We start from the raw sequence: 20,074 nt of genomic DNA, 5'->3' as shown, positions 1-20,074 counted from the left end.
ACATAGGGTTTTGGCCTATTGATTATAAAATAAATTCTAGTGTAAAATTTGTGTGAACGCTTGTGGGTGACTCCAAGGACTTCAAAAGTTCAAAATCTCTCATTTTTCTCTTTCCTTTTCTCACTCAAATGGGTTCGGGCAACAGCAGACACGGGTCGGGTCATTCTCGTACCGGGGTCAATCGCCGATCAAAACTTCTCTCTTCCCTCCTTTGCGGTTGCTCCAATTCTCGAGCTGCTCCCATCGAGGTACCGTTAGCCGGTATCGTAGTCATCGTCCTTATCCGTCAATTCTGTTTGCGCTTTTTTTTTTTTTCAGCTTTCTTTTTCGTATAGGCGATGAAATTAGTGTCTAATTTTGTGAGTTTTTAGCTTTTTTGATCGGTTTGAAATTTACCCATTTATAAAGTATTTGACTTTGGGGCTGTTGGGTTATTTTCTTGTTGAAGCTTGAATTTTTATTTTGTTGCTTTGGGACTGCGAGGATAATTTAGTGTAAAATTTATGATTGGGATTTTGTTAATCATTATTTATTGTTGAAATTGTTTATATCACTTCATTTTTAAGAGATAGATAGGGTTTGGAATGGTTATATGATTGATTGGGAGATGAACTTTTGAACTGGTTTGGTGTTAGTTTTGTTGTAAAGTAAATTTTGTTGGTGTGTGAGGTTTTGAAGTAAGTTCTATACATGTTTAGATTAGTATTGAGAGAGCCCCTTTTATGGTATTTAATTTTTTTATGTTTGATTGAGACAGTAAACTCCTCCTTTGCTTCGAGTTGACATTGCAATTTGGGTCCTTTTTACGTTCACGGGCCTATTTAGCTTTTAAATGCAGTGTTTGCTTATCAATGGATTATCATAACTATCGAAATGTTTTTGAAGTTCTGGAATAGCTATGAAAGCAATTGGGCATCATGGCCATTCAATTGTATAGGAATCAACCGGGGAACCTTCTTGGTTCTCATTTCGGCATCATGGCCAAATCAGTGACGGCTAAAACTTTTTTGTGGATTTTGTTGTCATGATAGATTTTATACCTTGTTCTATCATTATTTTTGCATGGTAATTCTAGTAAGAAGTAGAGGGACTCATGTATTGATTTTATCCCCTCTTGATGCAGGAGTATTCGAATGTATATCCAGTGAGTTCAGCCGAAAATTTTCCTCCTTTCACTGATTTGGTCCGAAATCTCCCTGGAGGTTCTTTGATTAGCAGCACAGGAACACAGTTTTGCAGCCCTAGTACTGAAACTGGAGCCTCATCTGGAAGCAGCATTGCAGCCAGTGGATATGCTTCTGATGAAAATGGTAGAAGAAATGTTGAGACTAGCAATCATGGAAAATGTTTAGCTCATAGTAAGGAGTTAATTTGTCCTCATCTGGTAAGTGCTAATTCTAGTCCTCATGAATCTTATAGGGATAGAAATAGTACTACAGCTAGTACTTCATTTAAAGAACAAGAAACTTCAGACTCTGTCTCTGTAAATCATTCGGCTAACAAGAATGCAGTCAATGGTATTGACAATTCAGAAAAGGGTGTATCTCAAATCTGTCCTGGGCCAAGTAGTTCATCCTCTCAGACGCTTGGAGATTCTCGCTCTGATGGAGTGTCTGCTGAGAACCATGCAAGTGAAATAACGACAGCCCATAATTCTTCTGTTTCTCATGTCCCTGATTTACCTGTAACTTTTCACTCACTAGCAGATGAATCTGTTAGAGGGGCAATGCCTGCTGGTTTAGGGTTTCTTGTGTCTAATAGGGAACAAAGCCGGCCTGATGGAAGTGTGCTGCATGTTGATGTTGTGAGTATCTCTTCCAGCGTTTTGTCTAGTGGCAGTGCTGATTCTAGTAACCGTGAAGTCAGAAGGAATAGTAGGAGATTATTTTGGGATGCTTTTTCAAGGCGCAGTTCTAGGAGGCTTACTGACTCGCCAACCATTGTTTTCTCTGCGAATGATGCTGACGATCTTGGATCTCATGACAGATGGCTCCTTGATTTAAGTGGTGACTTCTTTGATGACGGTACAAGAGGTGATTCAGGTTACATGGGCAGTAGAATTCACAGCTTGAATGAACGAAGACGACACTCAAGATCTGAGGTAATATCCTGAGTGTTTCAGTTTTAGAAAATTATAATTTTTTTTTTTTATCCAATGTGCTATCAATAATGAAAATCAGCTAAATGATTTGTAGGTTGGGTTTAATCGTTCTGTGGTCTGTGGTATACAGCAATATTACCGTAAATTATTTTTAAAATAAAAAATTATGTGCTTCTTGTTATCTATCTCCAATAATTCTCTTACAGTTATTTATTTCACATGTATTTTAACATCATTTTAGTCTCTGTGTTTCACTCTGGTTTACATTGTCAATTTAGTAGTTAATGAAATGATGGTTTAAGTTCAGTTTTCCTTTCTCATTATTTTATCTTTCTCACACTCTGTTGTTGTTTAAGTAGATAATGGGGAATGGAAGCTAATGATAACAATATTTTCATTTTTACAGCTTGAATAACTTTATATATTGCTTCGCAGATTTGGGAAAGACTTCGCTCTGGTCTTGATGAGAATCGGCAAACTAACTTCTGCCCATCTGGTATGCATCCTGATGGTTCATGCTCATGTGAGTCATTTATGATGAGTGATGAGTCTAATTCTCGTACAATATCACGAATAGTCATGCTTGCTGAAGCTCTGTTTGAGGTAAATTCCTTAACCACTTGTACGTATTTCGGCCAACTCATATAATTTATGTCATCAGATCACATTTTTTTCTTTGTTATTTGTCTTGGGCTATATTCTGCTTTCGTATATATCTGTTGTATGTGAATGTTTGGCTGGACTGCTGGTGACAAATAGATGGAAGGGCCAGCTTATACTACATGTCGATGAGCCTTGAAACAAAGAGCATGTATATGTGAATCTTATCTCAAACTCTTTTCTTGTGAAATTATTCATGTCCTGTAAAAGTCCTGTAAAAGTCAGTTTTTTCAATTCCTGCCTAACTATTTAAGTTTATTTTCTTCTGCAAGGATGTGTTATTGTTTCTCTTATTTAAAGTGCCTGTATCTGGATGATAAAAGCAAATATATTTTTATGTGATTCTATCTCAAAAGGACCAATAATTTCTGGGTATAATATGAGAGATCATTGATCTTCACATATCTTTCTTAATAATGGGCCAGGAAGTATTGATTTCATTCATCTGTTTCTGTTATTTGTTCATTAGAATTTAATAATAATAATAACAACAACAACAATAATATAATATATAACTGGATTTCTTAGCTTTATATATATATGATATTTGCAGGTTTTGGATGAAATTCATCGCCAACCTGTATCACTTTCTCTTTCTATGGTCTCACTCCCTGCCCCAGAATCAGTTGTTGACTCTTTACCACTCAAAAATCACAAGAAGGTGGACAAAGCTGGGTGTGGTGGGGATGATGTTGAACAGTAAGCTCCTCTATTTATTTAAGCTTTAGAATGAAGTGCTTATATTTAGCTCAAATGGAATATAATAACACAGCATTTGTGTTTGCTGTGGAGGACTAAAAGTTGCTAATTATTCTGCCGTGTGATTGCTATGATCGATTATTTGTTTAATAAGAATTTATTATTTTAACTAATTGCTTCTGTTTGTTAGATGTTACATTTGCCTTGCTGAGTACGAGGAAGGGGATAAAATACGAGTTCTTCCTTGCCACCATGAATATCACATGTCCTGTGTTGATAAATGGCTAAAAGAGATACACGGGTACTGTCTTCATCATGCTCAACTTTACATATGTTGCCATTTCTTTTCCTCATGGTTCATGTATCCAAGCTTTTTTTTTTTTCCTTTTCTAATAGGTTTTTTCTGCTCCCTCTCTCTATTCGTGTTTACAGGGTATGTCCACTTTGTCGAGGAGATGTTCGACAGGTTGCTATTGAATCATCTAACACAGAAACTCCTAACATTTAATAGGTTTGTAAATATCAATGTAAATAGTGAGATTTTTCCCCTTTAAATGTTGTATAATAGCTGTTGTGTACCGTATTGAAATTTCTTGTTATGATGCAGAATACTCCTATCTTGAGGTATCTCATTCACATGATGTAGCTCTGTGGAACTTTATTCATAGCAGTTAAGGAAATGAAATTTTGCTGGCATAGCAGCAATTCTTTCATCCTGCTGTTATATCACCTCTTTTGTGTGTGTAATAGAACCAATTTTTGGATCCCAAACATTTATGTTACTTGATGTTTCATTTACACAAGGTACCACTTATGTTTTTAGATACGGGTGGATTCAAATCGAGCCCAAACAACCCGAACAAGGGATATTATGTCGGAGATGAAAAAAAGTTTATTAGTGAGAATAAATTACTGACGACTTGATTAAGTCAAGTTGGTTGGGCCCATCCTTGCATGGGCTCAGCTTGTTCAAGGTAAACGCTGAAGTCAAGTTGGCTGTTGTTGTGTCTAGCCCTGTATTTATCCATTTGGTCATGGGCGGACTCTCCTTTTCTCAGACTCCCGGTTATCATTGTGAAAAATGTTATTGTTAAGGCAGCTATATCTTTAAGGAGATTACTACAAGATAGCACAGTACTTTTATAGAGGTAAACATATTTTAAAGAATTCCCAGGTATTAAGGATAGAGCTGACTCTTGAAGAAAAGAATTGATACCAAAATTTTATCAATTATTCTTTGGGGTTAGGTGTGAATTGAAAAAAAGAAAAGATGCTGGGTGGTAACTGGTCTTATCATGATTACTTTGTTCCCCTTGGACTTTTAGGCAAAGAATGGTAAGTAAAAAGCATGGTTGGAGTAGTTGTGGATTTAGTTTCTTTGAAAGTGACTTGAAATACATAATATGTTATTTATTATAAATGTTATTTAAATCAAAATTATTTAATCACTTGAAGTATTAACACCATCACAAATAGAGTGGATCCAATTTGAATTGAATTTTTAGTTTAAGTCTAAGATTGACTAATTTGTTTATCCGGTCACATTGGTTATTTTGTTAATGATACTATTTATTTTGTTGATGGCCTCTAGAGACAATATGCGTTTGCTAATTTAATTCGATCAGAGCATTATAACTTTAATTTGAGCTCTAATTTAATTCGATCAGAGCATTATAAATTTAATTTGAGCTCGAGTCTCTTTTTGACTCTTCTTATCTTTGATCAAATCCACCTTGATTGCAAAAGCATCAAGTTTGCAAAAATGATCATGTTTGCGGATAAGTGAGAATGATGTTTGCAAAAAGAAAATAGATGTATAATCTTCCTTTTACAAGTAAACTTCCGCAGTACTACCTTGAAGAATAGTGTTCTTACAAAATAAGAGAAGCAAGTATTTATATGAAGATACTAACAACACTGCCTGCTTTCAGCTATTTCAACAAAGAAGATCCATGAGTTGGTGTCCAGAATGGATTATGCTCTTCTGAAAAGGCTGGTTCAGTCCTCAGGTTGCATACATTTTTCTCATTACAATCCTGGAAAAAGGGATTCTTTTCCAGGTTATTGGTGGCTGCTTTCACCATTCTAAGAAGTAAATTTTTTCTTCATAACTTCAAATGAACGATCCTGGTGAGCAAAGAGATTTGGGTGACAATTTTCATCAACATCATCATCTTCAAATGTCGTCCATCGTGATGAGTTGCCATGCTTCTCTCTGGCAGCATTTCGCATACTCTCCATTTCTCCTACATGGTCCTTGAATTCTTTCTTCACCACATCCAATACAACATCACCATACCTATCACACCATGACCTTCACCATTCAAAGAGAACCAGAAAAAAAAAAAAAAACCACAATTCAGAAGAGTGATAAGCTAGAAAAGAAACTTTGAATCATTGTTAACCAAATCAGGCCAATTTGTGCGTCAAATGGTCTTGACGGCCGATTGGACTAGTGATATCAATATGACGTCAACATGATGATCAGATTAATCTAACTTAGGTGGTTGAACCCTATGTCACTCTAGTTCAATAACTAAAATGAGTTTTAACTATGATTCAAATAATATTTAACAACGATACCCAATTAGACTGACCAATCCAGTTAGGGTTTTAAAACAGTGTTATCGATCTCTAAAAAAACACTTGTGCAACTAACCCTTGTTCATATTAAGACTTCATTGAATTGTTAATATTAAGACTTTGTTCAACATATTAGATCATCCTAGACAAAATTATAAACATTAAAGCAGAAACGTATATGATAAACTTAGGGCTGATTTATTATATTAACACTAAGTTATGCTTCACTTTTGATTAAATCAACCTTTTATTTATATTAATAAAGTTGGGTGTGATTTAGGTAGTGAGTGATTTGCAGAGTCAAAAGTGCTTATGTGCCCATAAAGAAACAAGATACAGTTGCAGGCTGGCCTCACTTGGGAAAGAACTTTTTCAGGTCAGCTTTGTCCACGGGAAGCTTGGTGGAAATTGCTTCAATTTGATCATTCCTAATGAAACCACCATCATAAATTACATCAACCAACCGTGCAAAGTGGAGAATCTCTTTAACTAACCCTAAACACTAATCAAAATACAGTTTCATCGAATATGCTTACGAGAATTTTAGATTTGGGTTTGTGGTGCTGAGTTCTGATTGAATTCTGGATAACTCCTTCTTTATCTTGTCCCCTAGAACCTGCAGATAAAAAAAAAATAGCTAAGTCTTGTTAGATATGGCATATAGTTTTAAGCAGCATTTAAGCAGATTTTGGACCTTGTCAATGAAGAAATCTGATGGAGAGCCATTTGAATGCAACTTCTTCTTGATATCTCTTGTGTTGGGTCCCTCTCCAATGGGGCTTGAAACAAGCTTGCAGGATTCCAAATAAGCTTCTGAGTCTGATCTTTCACTGAGAGGCAGAGGTGCAGTCTCATCCTCTGAATCATTTCTCTTCCATTTCTTCAAACCCTCAAATCCCCATTGTTTTTTAGCCCATTTTGATGCTCTCTCCTCAAAATCAACACCATTTTCACCTCCACCATGTCCCTCTCTATGAAACAAAGTTCTAAAGGGTTTTCTCTTAGCCTTTTTAACACTGTTGCCACCATTTCCTTTGATGGATGACTCATTCTGTAAGCTTTCCTGCATAAGAATTGACTGTGTTTCGCTTTCTTTATGCTTCAACTGACTATCCCAGACAGGGTTTTCTTTATGCTTCTCTTCTCCATGTTTTTTCTGAGATGATCCAAAGCTAAAGACTGAAGCTGCTTCCTTGATTTGCCTCATTGCAGAGATGTTGTGCTTCAACTTGTTCTTCATATGCAAATTTTCCTTGCTCATTTGGCCTTTCTCATCATCCTTCAAGTCAATGACTGACCATTCTTCTTCTGAGTTATCTTTTCCATCTTTTGGATTCGCAACAATCACATCTCTTGCCTCAATCTCAGCTCCTTGTACTGCCAACCGCTGTAACAATGGCCTCTTCGAAGAATGGTACTCATCGACCGAAATGCATTTCGCATAAAGAAGCTCCTACAAAAGCAAATTAAGTTCATTTTCTGCATATTCATGGTCTTATTCCTATAAAATTTTAAACCATTTACCTGCAAGAACACCAACTTATCTCTCAAAATAACAGCCTGTTCTTGTTCAGCTGGAGAAGCTATAAGGGTCTCAAGCAAACTAGCTCTAAACGCAGCAACTTCACTTTCACCAAGAATCCCCTCTTTGTGCAGTCCCATCAAGTTCAAAATCTGGTGGAACGAATCCTGCTGCCACTTGAGATTATCAGATTGCTGCTTCGCTAGCTTGTGATCCACCGCTGGCAACCACCGCCTCTTCTTGAATGAAAGTGGCAGAATGGTCTTGCAAAGAGAAGCGATTGAGTCATGAAGTGAAGAGTAGTATGTGGGTGTGTAAGTATACACCATTTTCTTTGATTTTCTCAGGGTTTTGGTGATGGATTCTTGAATTTCAGGACTTTTGGCAAGAGGGTTTGATTGTAGATTGCTGCTTTGAGAAGCGAGACTGTAGATTTGCGAATTTTTTTGAAGAATTTGGTTTTGATTTGTGTTTTATTGAAGAGACAGTGTTAGCGATCGTTTTCAGAGTTTGAATTTTGGGTTTAAATCTAACGGTCACTGGAAACTAGCCGTTGTGAGAAGGAAAAAATGCTGCAATGCAGATATTTTCATATTTGTTTACTATACGTCACCGTTTTAATCAAACACTTTCTCTATTGTGTGACCCGTTGTACTAACGAACTTGTTTAAACCTGATTAAATCGTCCGGTCCAACCAGTCTGACTGGGAACTGGTGTCAAACCAGGTATGAGATGAGTCATTGCTGAAAGATCCTTTCATCCCTTAGATCAAATTAATAAAAGGGTTGAATTAGGTTAATAGTGACAAAAAATTAGTTCAATGATCATATTAATCTAGTTTAATCATATTGATATCATATTTATGTTGCATAATTAAAACTTATTTTATAATTTTAATTATATCATATTAATGACACTAGTCTAATTCATTGGCCAAATCGGTCCTTTGAGTACTAGATTATCATTAGTTTGAGTATAAAAATTTCAATTAGTTTGAGTACTAGACTATCAATACTATATATATTTACTTTGAATATATATATATACACAGTTATACGTATTATCGGATGATTAAATGTTATTTTATCTTTAATTCAAAATCGTTCAATTATATGATGACATAAATAAGTGTGTATATATTTATATACCTAAAATAAGTATATATAGTTTTATTGCATTGTAATACATCACTTTACGAAATGTCCTTACAATTTTAATAATATTTTATGCACTATAATAGATACAAATATAAATTTAAATATTACTGTGTCTTTATATAATTAAATAATTTTAAATTAAAAATAAGCTAACAGTTAATCACACCTTAACATTTATTTTATATTATTAGTACATATAATATTACTTTTATAAGTTTTAGATACAAAAATTAATATAGACATTTGTCCGATTGATTTTTAAATAAAAAACAAAATTTAAAATTATATAACATATTTGATGGGGGATATTAATTAAAATAGACAAAAATTTTTCCGCTTATACTTTTTTAGGTAAACGCACAGTAGTTTTACTTTTATAAGCAAATTTTTTTGTAACTCCAAAAATACCCTCCCAGCCCTGTATACGTAGGCACTGGAAGGAAGGTTTGAGTGCGTGGGTGCGTGTGGAGTGCGCGCAGAGTGCGTGAGTGCGTGCGTGAGTGCGTGCGGAGTGCGTGTGCAGTGCGCGCACTGTACACAGTGCACAGTGTGCAGTGCACTGTACATATATTATATATATATATAATATTATATTATTATATATAATATATATTTAAAAATTATTATTATTATTTATATATATTATATTAAATATTATAATATTTAATATATATATATATATATATATTTAAAAGAAAGGGTGCGCGCACCGCACGCACTCCGCACGCACTCACGCACTCAAGTTTTCCTTCCAACGCCTACGTATACAGGGCTGGGAGGATATTTTTAGAGTTACAAAAAAATTTGCTTATAAAAATAAAAGTACTGTGCGTTTGTCTAAAAGGTATAAGCGGAAAAATTTTGCCTATTTTAATTAATATCCCTTTGAGGGGAATTTTACCTTTTAACATGAAAATTATACAAATAATAAAAATTTGGATAAATAACATTTATATAAATATGATAATAAACATTTCAAATTTCTATTCATTCTTTTTCTTACTTGTTGTAATGTCATTAGTCAAATCCCATATTAATAGTATAAGTAATGTTACATACACAACTTTTATATATAAATAATGATGTGTCATCATATGATTAGATAATTAAAAATTAAAGATAAACCAATACTTAATCATAAGGTAATATATCATTATTTATGTACGTAGTTTTATTATTGATAATATACAAAAGAGAAGTTGGGTAGATATGTCAATATTTTACATCACTTGAGAATTATATCAAAAGACTGATTAAATAGTTAATAAAATTTTGAATTATTAATACGTATTTTAGAATTTGGGTTGGAAAACTCAACTAAATGCAAAATTATGATAAATTATATATCTAAAATAGATAATATTTTAACAATAAACCCAATTATTAAATCGAGATATTGCATTTGCCTCCTTTCCTAAAGCTTGAAAATGAAATTTTGGGTGGGTGTTAAAACTAAATTGGTTGGGAGGAGAATATACTTGCTGCAGTGGATTCAAGATGGCATAGGCCCACTTCTAGACAAGTATGTTGATCATTATTAGAAGTTGAAATTGAAGGTGGGGCAAAAGAAAAGATAGATAGTGATCTCTAGTGCTACTAGAATCACACACTTCTCCTCTTAAAATCGAAGTCTTAGTCAAGTATAGCATAAGTGATAAAAAAAAAAAAGGTACCACATCAATTTACTTGATTTAGCCCACCCCCCATCATAATGACCTTCCAAGAAAATCACACCTAGAAAGCATTATATTTGGAAGTGATATGCAGTGACTAGCCATACTATCTATCCGAAGATCAAGTCAAGATGCAGATAAATGCTGCTTTGCTTGAAAACAGGAGGAGGATTCTTTTATGTCTTGTTATCCCGTTGAAATTAGTTAAAATAGTTTACATTTGTTTTCCTATTATGCATCTATAATCATTTAGATGAGAACTTTGTTTATTTGTAATAATTACAGTTAGATTCAAACGGAGCTATCTTGGTGTATAGCTCGTTTAACTAGGGCTTGAATCCGACTATTTACTAACAGATTTTTTGTTTTGACGATTTTTCTTCTTTTTCTTCGTTTAGGATGACCTTTGTTTTTCTCTTTTTCTATTTTTAATAATATCTCCCTGATGATCTTATCACTGGTTTGAATTAAACTTTTTAAATTCAAATCGAGATTAAACTGATCTGTTCAAATTTGATTAGGTTTAAATTCATTCCTTACTAGTGGTACTAATACATAGTTTGTTATTTTTGCCAATTTTTTTTTTTCTAAGAAAGGGACAAATTTTGTTAGGTAACACCACTTGTTTCAATTCTGATAAGTATCACTTATTCATAATAATTTTTTGGGGACAAATTTACATTATTAAGATAGTGCATTATATAATTGGAAGCAAAGCATTGATTACAAATATTTGCATACAAACTCTGTAACAAGAGAACAAATTGAGACTCTTCTTCCAAATTCCTTGGCATCTACTAATTAAGAAACTACAAAGGAAAAAAAATGGTGAAGAAGATTAATTAATGATTGAATTTGGTGGTGGTAATGGTGGTGGTAATGATGGTGGTAATGGTGATGGTGATGGTGATGGTGGTGGCAAGATTTTCATTCTGCAACAAGGGCAATGAGCATTGGCTTCTAGCCATGGAACCAGGCACCTTCCATGGAATCTATGAGCACATGGAAGATGAACCAAGCTCTCACCCGGCTTGAACCTTTCCAAACAAATTGCACAGTCGTCTTGCTCAGAAGCCTTCCAGGTTAACTTTGACCAACTGAACCTCCTTGAACCACTTCTACTGCTGCAGCTCTTTGATGGCCCAAACACTTCTGTATGCAACTCTCCTGACCCTGCTGGCCTCCCATTTACTCTCCTCAAGCTCTCCCTCCCACCACTCAATTGCCCGATCAAGTTCATACACAGACGTTAAGTCAGAATTAGAGGTGAATTCATGTGACACCTTTAGACAAATTTCATATCACCAAAGTATAAGAAAAATGTTAGGTTTGTGTATGCATCCTATATCTCTTGGGATGCTAATAAGATAAGATTGATTAAATATCTTGTAAAATTTTAAATTGTCAAGACGTATTTTGAGTTACAAAACTCAAAAACAAAATCATAATAAACTATATCTAAAGTAGATAAAATCTTAATAGTGGATTAGATTATTGGACCAAGGACCTTAAAAATGGTGGGGGTGAATGTAACACATCTAAATAGTGGGTGGGCTATTGAATGTTACAATTCAAACCAATTGGTCTAAACTTAATTGCCAATTGAGCTTGAAATGAGCTCTCTTTGGTGAGCTCAAACTTGAGTGTCTAGCTCAAGCTTGCGAGCTTAGAAGAACTCAATTTGAATTGGTAAAAATGATGTTGGAAAGATGGTCTACCTTTTGGTTTCTAATTTCCTTTTAGTTTTGAATCTCTCATCTAGTCTTTCTCTTGCTTCTCTAGCTGCTCCTCCTAGCTTCTCATCCTCAGATGCTTGACTCATTATACTTCTTTGCTGATTTTAATCCATTTTTAATCAGTAAACAACAATAAAACTAATCATAATCCATCTAGGGTTTCAGAAGAAAAAAGAAAACAACAAGTACCGGGGAAGAGATCGTAGAAGAAGCATGGTGATGAGTCTGATCATGGCTGCTTGTATACAAACAAAAGGAAGATCTTCTCGAACAGCCATGGGCAGCCATGCTTGGAGAATCAGAACAACCTCCACTCTGATGAAACCTTCTTCTTCTTGCACATTCAACCCCCGGAAGCGAACCCGCCATGGAAATACTTATTACTTACAGAGAGAAAAGAAAAAAAAAAGCTGCAACAGATGAAACCCAGGTGACAGAAAGATTCAAAACAAAGAGAAAATAAAAGGTGGTGGGAGACAAAACCGGGTCCATGCCATTGAGGAAGATCAACTGTAACAATCTCCATCAGCCATGGTCCACATCTACTGCTCTCTCTGTAATATTAAAATTTAACCTAAAATTTAACAGTAAGTCTTGAAGATGTAGCACAAAGCAAATTACCCTGAGAAACTATCTGAAATAAAATTATTAGTACAAACAAATTATAGAAACTTATATATATAAATTGAGATGAGTGATAATTTATGATTAAGTGATGTGATCGTTTATTTATTTTTTTCATTTTAAAATCACTCAATTAGATACTATTATGTTAAATTATATGAATAAGTTTGTAAAAATTATTTTTAGAGATATTGAATTTTTTACCCTAAAATGGGCTCTTTTATATATTTATATCACATTTTTTATAGTTTAAACATTTTTACTATTTGATATATTGGAATACTTAAACTGCTATTGTCTTTAACCTTATAAAGATTCATATTTACGATTTTCTGTGAAATATAATTTTATTTTATTTAATGTTGTGATTTCATGTTATATTGTTTAATATTATGATTTTATATTATTATATTATTTAATGTTGTTATAATGTAATTGAAACATTAATGATTAAAACTGAGAATGATTTGACAAAGATCCATGTATGAATAAAAAAACACATAAAGAACGGATTGGCAATTACATCAAGCCTTCGCGTTAATATTCCCACCAACTCGTTCTTCATGTTGAAGAACAGGTTAACATCAACCCTTTCTTTATGTTTTTTATCTAGACTTGAATTTTTATCAACTTATTTTCAGTTTTAATCATTAATATTCTAACTACATTATAACAATATTAAATAATATAATAACATGAAATTATAATATTAAATAATAATAAATTATATTTTATATAAAACTTTTATAAAGTTGAAGAAAAAAACAATATAAATATTAAAGCACATAAAATAATAAAAATACTTAAATTATAAAAAAATATAATATAAATCTACAAGTGAACTATTTTGAGGTAAAAAAATTCAAAATCCTTTATTTTCATGTATAGTATTACTTCGTCATACGAAGGTTGCGTACGAGGAGGGGCACGTGAGCAAGCAACCTAAATATTCACACAGTAATCTCGTCATCTGGTCCAGGTTACTACAAAAGACTCTTGTCTGGTTTTGTGTTATTTTATTGGCTTTGTTTGGAAGAAGATCATGATCGGTTGCATGTTTCTTCTGGATTTTAACAATCGAGGCAGTCTTGGATTGGTCTCCTATATATAATACGATTTTTATATTAATTTCTGTGGAATTTTTTTTGTATAAATATTCGTAAATTTAGGACAACAATGTCTCCATGTGTCCGACAATCAAATTTTTTATGATTAAATGGATAGAACTTAGTTTTTTTTTTTTTTAATTAAAGCGAATTTAATATTTTTTTAATTGAAAGAATCATAATTTTAGTTTTTTTATAGAATGAATAAAATATTCATTATTTTTTTATTAAAAATATTAAATAAATAAGATTATTTTATTTAAAAAACCAAACTTTTAAATTTTTTTATAGAAATAACTAAATTAATATTTACTATTTTCTATCAATTAAAAGTCATAAATAAACATAGATAAAATTGTTTATTTTGTTTTCGAAACAAAATGACTAGTTTTATGTCTTCGATAAAAAATAACTCTCAAATTTTTACGATTGAAGAAACTAAATTTTTATATTTTCTTAAATAAGAGACTAAATTAATATTTATTATTTCCTATTAAAAGTACTAAACAAAGACAATTAAAAGTGTTTATTTTGTTTTGTTTTGTTTTGGAAGGTAATTAGTTTAGTGTTTTCGATAGAATATAACTTTCAAGTTTTTCTTATTGAAAGAACTAAACATTCAGATTTTCTATAGAAGAGACCAAATTAATATACTCTATTTTCTATTAAAAAATAAAAAACACAGTTAAAATTGTTTGTTTTGTTTTAGAATTAGGGTGATTAGTTTGGTGCCTTTAATAGAAAAGATTAATATTTTAGCCTATTCAATAGAAAATTTGGAAAATTTGTTTTTTTTTTTAGGTAAAAAAATTTGAAAGCTTGATATTTTCAATAGAAAAAACAAAATTTTGTCCCTTTAATGGTAAATGTGTACTAGTTCAATACCTTCAAATATTGTTATCTCGTAAATTTATGATTCACTGGTTTTATGTATAGTGCTGGTATACTTTATAGCTCATTGCGACACCAAATTGGGTCTTGAGTGTTCAAATTCCTTATTGCATCACACAATATATATTATTAAAGTAGAGATTGATTTGATCCAAGTTGTTTAAACTTGGATCAATGTTTGATTTGAATGAGTTAAGTTCAAGATGAAAATCTTTTAACTCATATTCTACTTGATTCAAATTGAAGCTCTTATCGTTTATGATTCTTTTTTTTTTTTATGAGTATTCTTAAAGAGCGAATTTTTTAGTTTTGAAAGATTTTTTCTTTTTCTAATGAGTCTTCCTCTTCTTTGACAATTTGGACGAGTCAACTCAATCTCAAATTAGCTATTCAAGATTTGAGTTGAGCTTCTGCCAACCTGTATTAGAGTTTGATTCGGTTCAAATCCAACATTCCATCCAATAATGTTGCATTTTCATGTGAGAAGAGTATCACTACAACAAGTATTCCTTCTACCATAAATTGACATTTTTAATTTATTCATGTAATAAAATTATAAAACTACTTTAAATATTTAGTACCAATGTCAAATACTAATTTATTTTTATTTTTTATTAAAATTATGAAAATGCTTTAAACTAATTTTTAAATATTAATTCTAATTATATTATATTATTTATTATTTCATTAACATTATTTTTAAGTTTATTTTTTCACCTATTCTCCTAATTTTAGTTATCACCCAACCCAATCTTGATCCCGTTGGCTACTCTGGCCAAGTCACCCTACTCGTTTCTCCACTCAAGCAATTTTTCCCCTTATAATAGACCCATACGAGAAGCAAACCAAAACAAGTTTTATTCTTTTCGGCTTTGTTTTTTTGTTCATCTAAAATGGCTTGATTATGTTTGGTTTATTTTTTATGTTTGGTTGCTTCTTTTTTTATGATTAATTCCCAAAATTTGCTTTCAAATTCTTCTTCTTTTTCTTTTACGTTGTTTGTGTAATTAATAAAGCACTTGTGTGTTTATGTTGGGAACAATTCAAACATGCCAAAATTAACATTTTGTGAATACTGTAAACATGAATACACATACCCAGCTTTGAGTTTGTGATAAAACCTATTCAAACACGAAACAAGGTGTTTACGTGAGTCATTTTTACAACCCCATTTACGCACGTACTACATTCTTTTTGGGAGTCATGCTTTTACAGTGTTTTAGTTTCTAGGAGAAAAAGTAGTTTTCTTCTATTATTAAAAAATAACATTATGTTTTTTGAAGAGATAATTTGAACATTTAAATAGATGTCTAATTGTCAATAACTCTCTTACACTAACTGCCCTTGACAGTTAAAGTAAACTAAATCGATTGACTTGTTATGAGTGAACCCAGACTTAATAGTTTATAAATATATTATATGTGATATTTCTAAGCTCTTCATTGAGATTTTGGAATCTATTACTAGAAACATTTATACCAACTTTTTGCTTCCTTGGTTGGGATTTTTCTTAGTAATGAAAACTCTTATTTACACCGACTTATTCTTTTAAGTTTAGAATGACCACCTCAAAATAAAAAAAAATTTTAAGTCTAATGATTAACTTTACAATAAGTATATAAGATAAGTTAATTGTTTGACTTTAGTTTGGTTTTTGATTATTCTTAAATGGGTTTTCTTATCATTGGCTATTTTTTTTGTTCTTGTTGCTTTGTTTGCAATGATTTAATCCGCAAAATTGCTTTCATTTTCATTATTTTAGCTTCTCTTGTTTCTGTTTTTGCCTTTTTGCTTGCGTAATTTCTTAGACTCTTAAAATATTTTAACTTTTAAATTATTTACTCTGTTTGGATTTTTTTGTTTTTTTGTTTTCACGTACTTTGGATCTTTCTCTGTCCATTTTACAAAGCACAAAATTAAAAGTGCGGATCCAATTTTTTATTTGCTACTGATTTCTTCAATTAAATGTTGCCGGCTTCATATTTTTTAAATAATTTTTGTTTAATTTTCATTATTGATGTTTTGGAAACTGTGACATTTTCTATCCAAGCTGATAGAGGGCAAAAGTAAAGGGCAGAAAGGTAAAACTATATATAGAGTATTAATTTAGTATCAATAATACGATCTCATATGATCAAATATTTTTGAATTAATCCTCGAGGAGAAGGGGTGAATATGATTATTAAAAAATTAAACACAAAATTTATCAAATTTGATTTTGACTCAAAATTCCACGAAGCAAAACAAATAAATAGTTAAAGCATAAAGTAAAAGATAAGAGTTTAGAAAATGCTCAAGAATTTTAAACTGGCTCAGAGCTTTTTGTCCTAAGCCTCCTAAGTCAATTTCTTTAAGCAATCGGCTTGAAGTTTCTACTCGAATCACTTATGAATTACACTAATTGACTTGAGATTTCACCTTTTTTTTAGTAGTAATACGAGATTTCACCCAAATGTAATTTGAAAGAAGACTTACAAGAAGAGTATGTCTCTAATAGACTAATTTTACTAATGTGTACAAATGTTTCTCTTGAAAAAATATGAGTTTTGGTTTCTAAAGAGAGATTGAGAGCTTAGAGATTAAGAGAAGAATTCTTGAATGCTTTGAGTATGTTTTCTAACGTATTTGACTTCAATCTAAGTGGTTTTATATAGCCTTGAGACTTGAAAGATCCGTTGGATTAATTTTACTAGTCGTTGACTTGTGAAAAAGATGTTTTTACTTTAAAAAACACTAGTCGTTGATAGCCATCCTTGTATTCGAGATGGGCATCCTCTTACACATCCGTGTTTTGGCGGCTTTGTAATAGTTGTTTAATGGTCGAATTCTTGAAACATGCCACTATAGGGATGGGCGTCCTACCTTGCTCCTTAAAATTCCAAAAAGCATCAATCATGCGTGGATGGGCATGGGATGGGTGTCCCAATATGTTGACTTTGTTAACCATTCCAATTATGCTTGATAATGCATTGAAGAAATAATGGACATCCCATGGTCGTCATCTAATAAGGGACAAATGTCTTTTTCAGAGGGACAAACGTCCCTAGTAATTTAGATAACATTCTTGAGAGTTTCAGATTCCTAATGATAGGTATCAGACTGGCAAAAAGACCGACATCTTATTTGGGGACTAGCATCCTTGAATTGAAAAATTGCACATTTGCATTTCGAGTATCTTTCGGCCATTAGAACTTTATGTCATGGACTTTGTTAGCATAATAATTATTAAATATCAACATTAAACTTAATTTTGACATAATCAAAAAACTTAGGGGTCCAATAGTCTCTGTCTCAAAAGTAAACAAAGGTTTTCGTTTCTTTGTTTTCATTTTTGTTTGGGATAAAGATGACGCCTTCATTTGAGATGAAGACAACAGTTGTTGTCTTTGACAAAGGCAAAATTAGTGTAAGGAGAATCGATTGGTGAGGGAGAAGAAAGAGGGAAGGTCGATTGATAGCCGAGAAAAGTGAGTCATTGGAGGAGAAAAAGCTAAAGAGATATTGAGAGATTTCAAACTTTGAAGGAAAATTTAGGGGAAAATTATGAGTTTTAAAATTGAGGGGGGAATGTTATAAAAGCTTAGTCTTTTTATATTTTTTTTGTTTAATAACGGTTTTACCCCAAATTTTAACCGAAATTTTTGACAAAAAGTTACTCATCAGTGGATGTTTGAGTTTTTTAAAGTTAATAAGTACAAAATTGGGTTTTCAATAAACCTGGGGTGGGAATAAGCCTTTTGGCCTAAAATATATTCTTATTTAGTGCGTCTCAGGTTATTAGATACTCTTACAAAATATTCTGTCATATAATTAAGTAATTAATTAATGGGCCAAATGACTAATTCTAAGCCAGACTTCGAGCATTCACTTTTTTAGTTTGGAGAATTCATTTTTTCATATAGAATTGGTTTGACTCAAATTGGATCTACCTTAATTGAAGCTGCCTTTGTTTGAAATCAAATTAGTTTAGGGCTTTGGCTTCTTGTTTGGTGGGTCAAGTCTTTCTTAACCCAATGAAGATGTTGCAAAGATTGGATTAGTAGCCCTTCATCATGGACCATGGGCTAGACATATGCGTACCACAAATATAGGGCCTAACGTTAGAGTTAGATTCGAATTCAACTAAGATCAACCCATTTTAATAGAGGCTTGAATTGAAGCTCAAGCTCGAACTTAGCTCTTTTGAGAGGAGCTAAACTTGAATTAGAGTTTTAAGCTCGGTTCGATATTAAAACAACATTATTTTAATGTATATTAATTAAAATGACGTCTTTTTAGTCGATTTATATCGAATTTTTTAAGTTTGTGAGTTTTATCAGACGGACACCTTTAATGCTCGAGTTTGAAAATATTGAACTCTCAGGTTTGAGCTTGAACTTGCTTAAGCCGAGTTTATTTTGGGTTTATTCAAGTCAAGTTTGAGCTCAAATTCAAACAAATTCGGTTTGAATTCAACCCTAAGTAACTAACAAGTTCTTAAATCTTTAACCCTATGTGACATTATGGGGCACAAAATAACAAGTCAAACCTTAGGTGGGAAAATGTAATTTGCTCTCCATAGAATGATGGTATACGTATTTGTCCAATTGTATGATACAGGCAGGTAATGCATGTTGATATGATATATACAAATTATACTGGCATATGTACATCTATTTTACTAAAATCCTTTCTGTTTATTTTGCGAGCCTTTTAAAATTATTTGGGTATAGTTGAAAATATATTTTTGAATAAATAATAGTTCATGCACAAACAGTTGGATACTAATTATTATAAATAAATTGATATATCATCATATGATTAAATGATTTTGAATTAGATTTAAAGTAAATAATTAAATCACTTAATTATATAATAACAAATTAATTTGATATTACCCGTTATTACTTATGGTGTACATGTAGCATTAACAGGTACAATGGTATTAACAAATGCAAATAAATTGATGTATTATTATGTGATTAGTTAATTTTAAATTAAAGACAAAATAAATAATTAAATCACTCAACCCAATAATGAGATTATAGATGTATTCACTGTTAGTACATATAATATTACTTAAAATAGGAATAAATTTGAGTCTAATTGAGTTTAAGTTTGGGTTAGCTCAAGTTTGACTCAGTTTGAAAGAGTCAAGTTCAAGCTTAGGCTTGATTTCGATAAATTGCCCTCAAACTAGTTCAGGCTCGGCTTGACTTCAACAGAGTAGAGCTCAAGTTCAATTTGAGTTTGGTTATAGTATCGAACTTAGTTCAATATTGTTGCAAAGCCAAAATCATCCAAAAATATATCTTTTATGTGTATTGGGTAAAATGATATCG

At 32.1% G+C, this 20,074-nt stretch overlaps 3 protein-coding genes across 5 annotated transcripts; 1 reads left to right on the top strand and 2 right to left on the bottom strand.

Annotated features, from left to right (window-relative positions):
• Nucleotides 1-56: 56 nt before the first annotated feature.
• LOC123195008 (E3 ubiquitin-protein ligase RLIM-like) lies at nt 57-4,258 on the top strand. 2 transcript variants are annotated; one of them, XM_044608557.1, is made up of 7 exons: nt 57-248; nt 1,124-2,101; nt 2,537-2,704; nt 3,315-3,460; nt 3,651-3,761; nt 3,893-3,971; nt 4,068-4,258. In XM_044608557.1, exons 1-6 carry the CDS (start codon nt 129-131, stop codon nt 3,966-3,968), a joined length of 1,599 nt encoding a protein of 532 aa, XP_044464492.1. In that variant the 5' UTR covers nt 57-128; the 3' UTR covers nt 3,969-3,971; nt 4,068-4,258. The 2 variants fall into 2 exon arrangements, with proteins under 2 accessions (XP_044464492.1, XP_044464491.1); XM_044608556.1 differs by having other exon boundaries at nt 3,893-4,258.
• A 1,015-nt stretch (nt 4,259-5,273) lies between these two features.
• LOC123194352 lies at nt 5,274-8,080 on the bottom strand. Of its 2 annotated transcripts, XM_044607532.1 has the most exons (5): nt 7,568-8,077; nt 6,738-7,496; nt 6,580-6,659; nt 6,400-6,471; nt 5,274-5,774 (listed from the first exon to the last, which is right to left on the bottom strand). In XM_044607532.1, exons 1-5 carry the CDS (start codon nt 7,892-7,894, stop codon nt 5,546-5,548), a joined length of 1,467 nt encoding a protein of 488 aa, XP_044463467.1. In that variant the 5' UTR covers nt 7,895-8,077; the 3' UTR covers nt 5,274-5,545. The 2 variants fall into 2 exon arrangements, with proteins under 2 accessions (XP_044463467.1, XP_044463468.1); XM_044607533.1 differs by lacking the exon at nt 6,400-6,471 and having other exon boundaries at nt 7,568-8,080.
• A 2,991-nt stretch (nt 8,081-11,071) lies between these two features.
• LOC123194409 (probable E3 ubiquitin-protein ligase RHY1A) lies at nt 11,072-12,751 on the bottom strand. Its single transcript, XM_044607600.1, has 3 exons — nt 12,322-12,751; nt 12,115-12,230; nt 11,072-11,622 (listed from the first exon to the last, which is right to left on the bottom strand). Exons 1-3 carry the CDS (start codon nt 12,499-12,501, stop codon nt 11,235-11,237), a joined length of 684 nt encoding a protein of 227 aa, XP_044463535.1. The 5' UTR covers nt 12,502-12,751; the 3' UTR covers nt 11,072-11,234.
• Between the last annotated feature and the right edge of the window lie 7,323 nt (nt 12,752-20,074).

The sequence above is a fragment of the Mangifera indica genome, chromosome 13, assembly GCF_011075055.1.
Source record: "Mangifera indica cultivar Alphonso chromosome 13, CATAS_Mindica_2.1, whole genome shotgun sequence".
NCBI classification, from domain to species: Eukaryota; Viridiplantae; Streptophyta; class Magnoliopsida; order Sapindales; family Anacardiaceae; genus Mangifera; species Mangifera indica.
Note: the sequence above shows the minus strand (reverse complement) of the source record. Positions and strands in the feature narration are given on the sequence as shown.

Coding starts and splice junctions, on each gene's coding strand:
- LOC123194409 (XM_044607600.1), bottom strand. CDS start 12,501: ATGGCGGGTTCGCTTCCGGGGGTTGAATGTGCAAGAAGAAGAAGGTTT. Junction 12,231..12,321: donor CTTCTACGATCTCTTCCCCG/GTACTTGTTGTT, acceptor GATTAAAATCAG/CAAAGAAGTATAATGAGTCA. Junction 11,623..12,114: donor AGGAAATTAGAAACCAAAAG/GTAGACCATCTT, acceptor GAACTTGATCGG/GCAATTGAGTGGTGGGAGGG.
- LOC123194352 (XM_044607532.1), bottom strand. CDS start 7,894: ATGGTGTATACTTACACACCCACATACTACTCTTCACTTCATGACTCA. Junction 6,660..6,737: donor CAGATTTCTTCATTGACAAG/GTCCAAAATCTG, acceptor TTTTATCTGCAG/GTTCTAGGGGACAAGATAAA. Junction 5,775..6,399: donor CTGAAAAAGTTCTTTCCCAA/GTGAGGCCAGCC, acceptor TGAATGGTGAAG/GTCATGGTGTGATAGGTATG.
- LOC123195008 (XM_044608557.1), top strand. CDS start 129: ATGGGTTCGGGCAACAGCAGACACGGGTCGGGTCATTCTCGTACCGGG. Junction 2,102..2,536: donor GACGACACTCAAGATCTGAG/GTAATATCCTGA, acceptor ATTGCTTCGCAG/ATTTGGGAAAGACTTCGCTC. Junction 3,461..3,650: donor GGTGGGGATGATGTTGAACA/GTAAGCTCCTCT, acceptor TCTGTTTGTTAG/ATGTTACATTTGCCTTGCTG.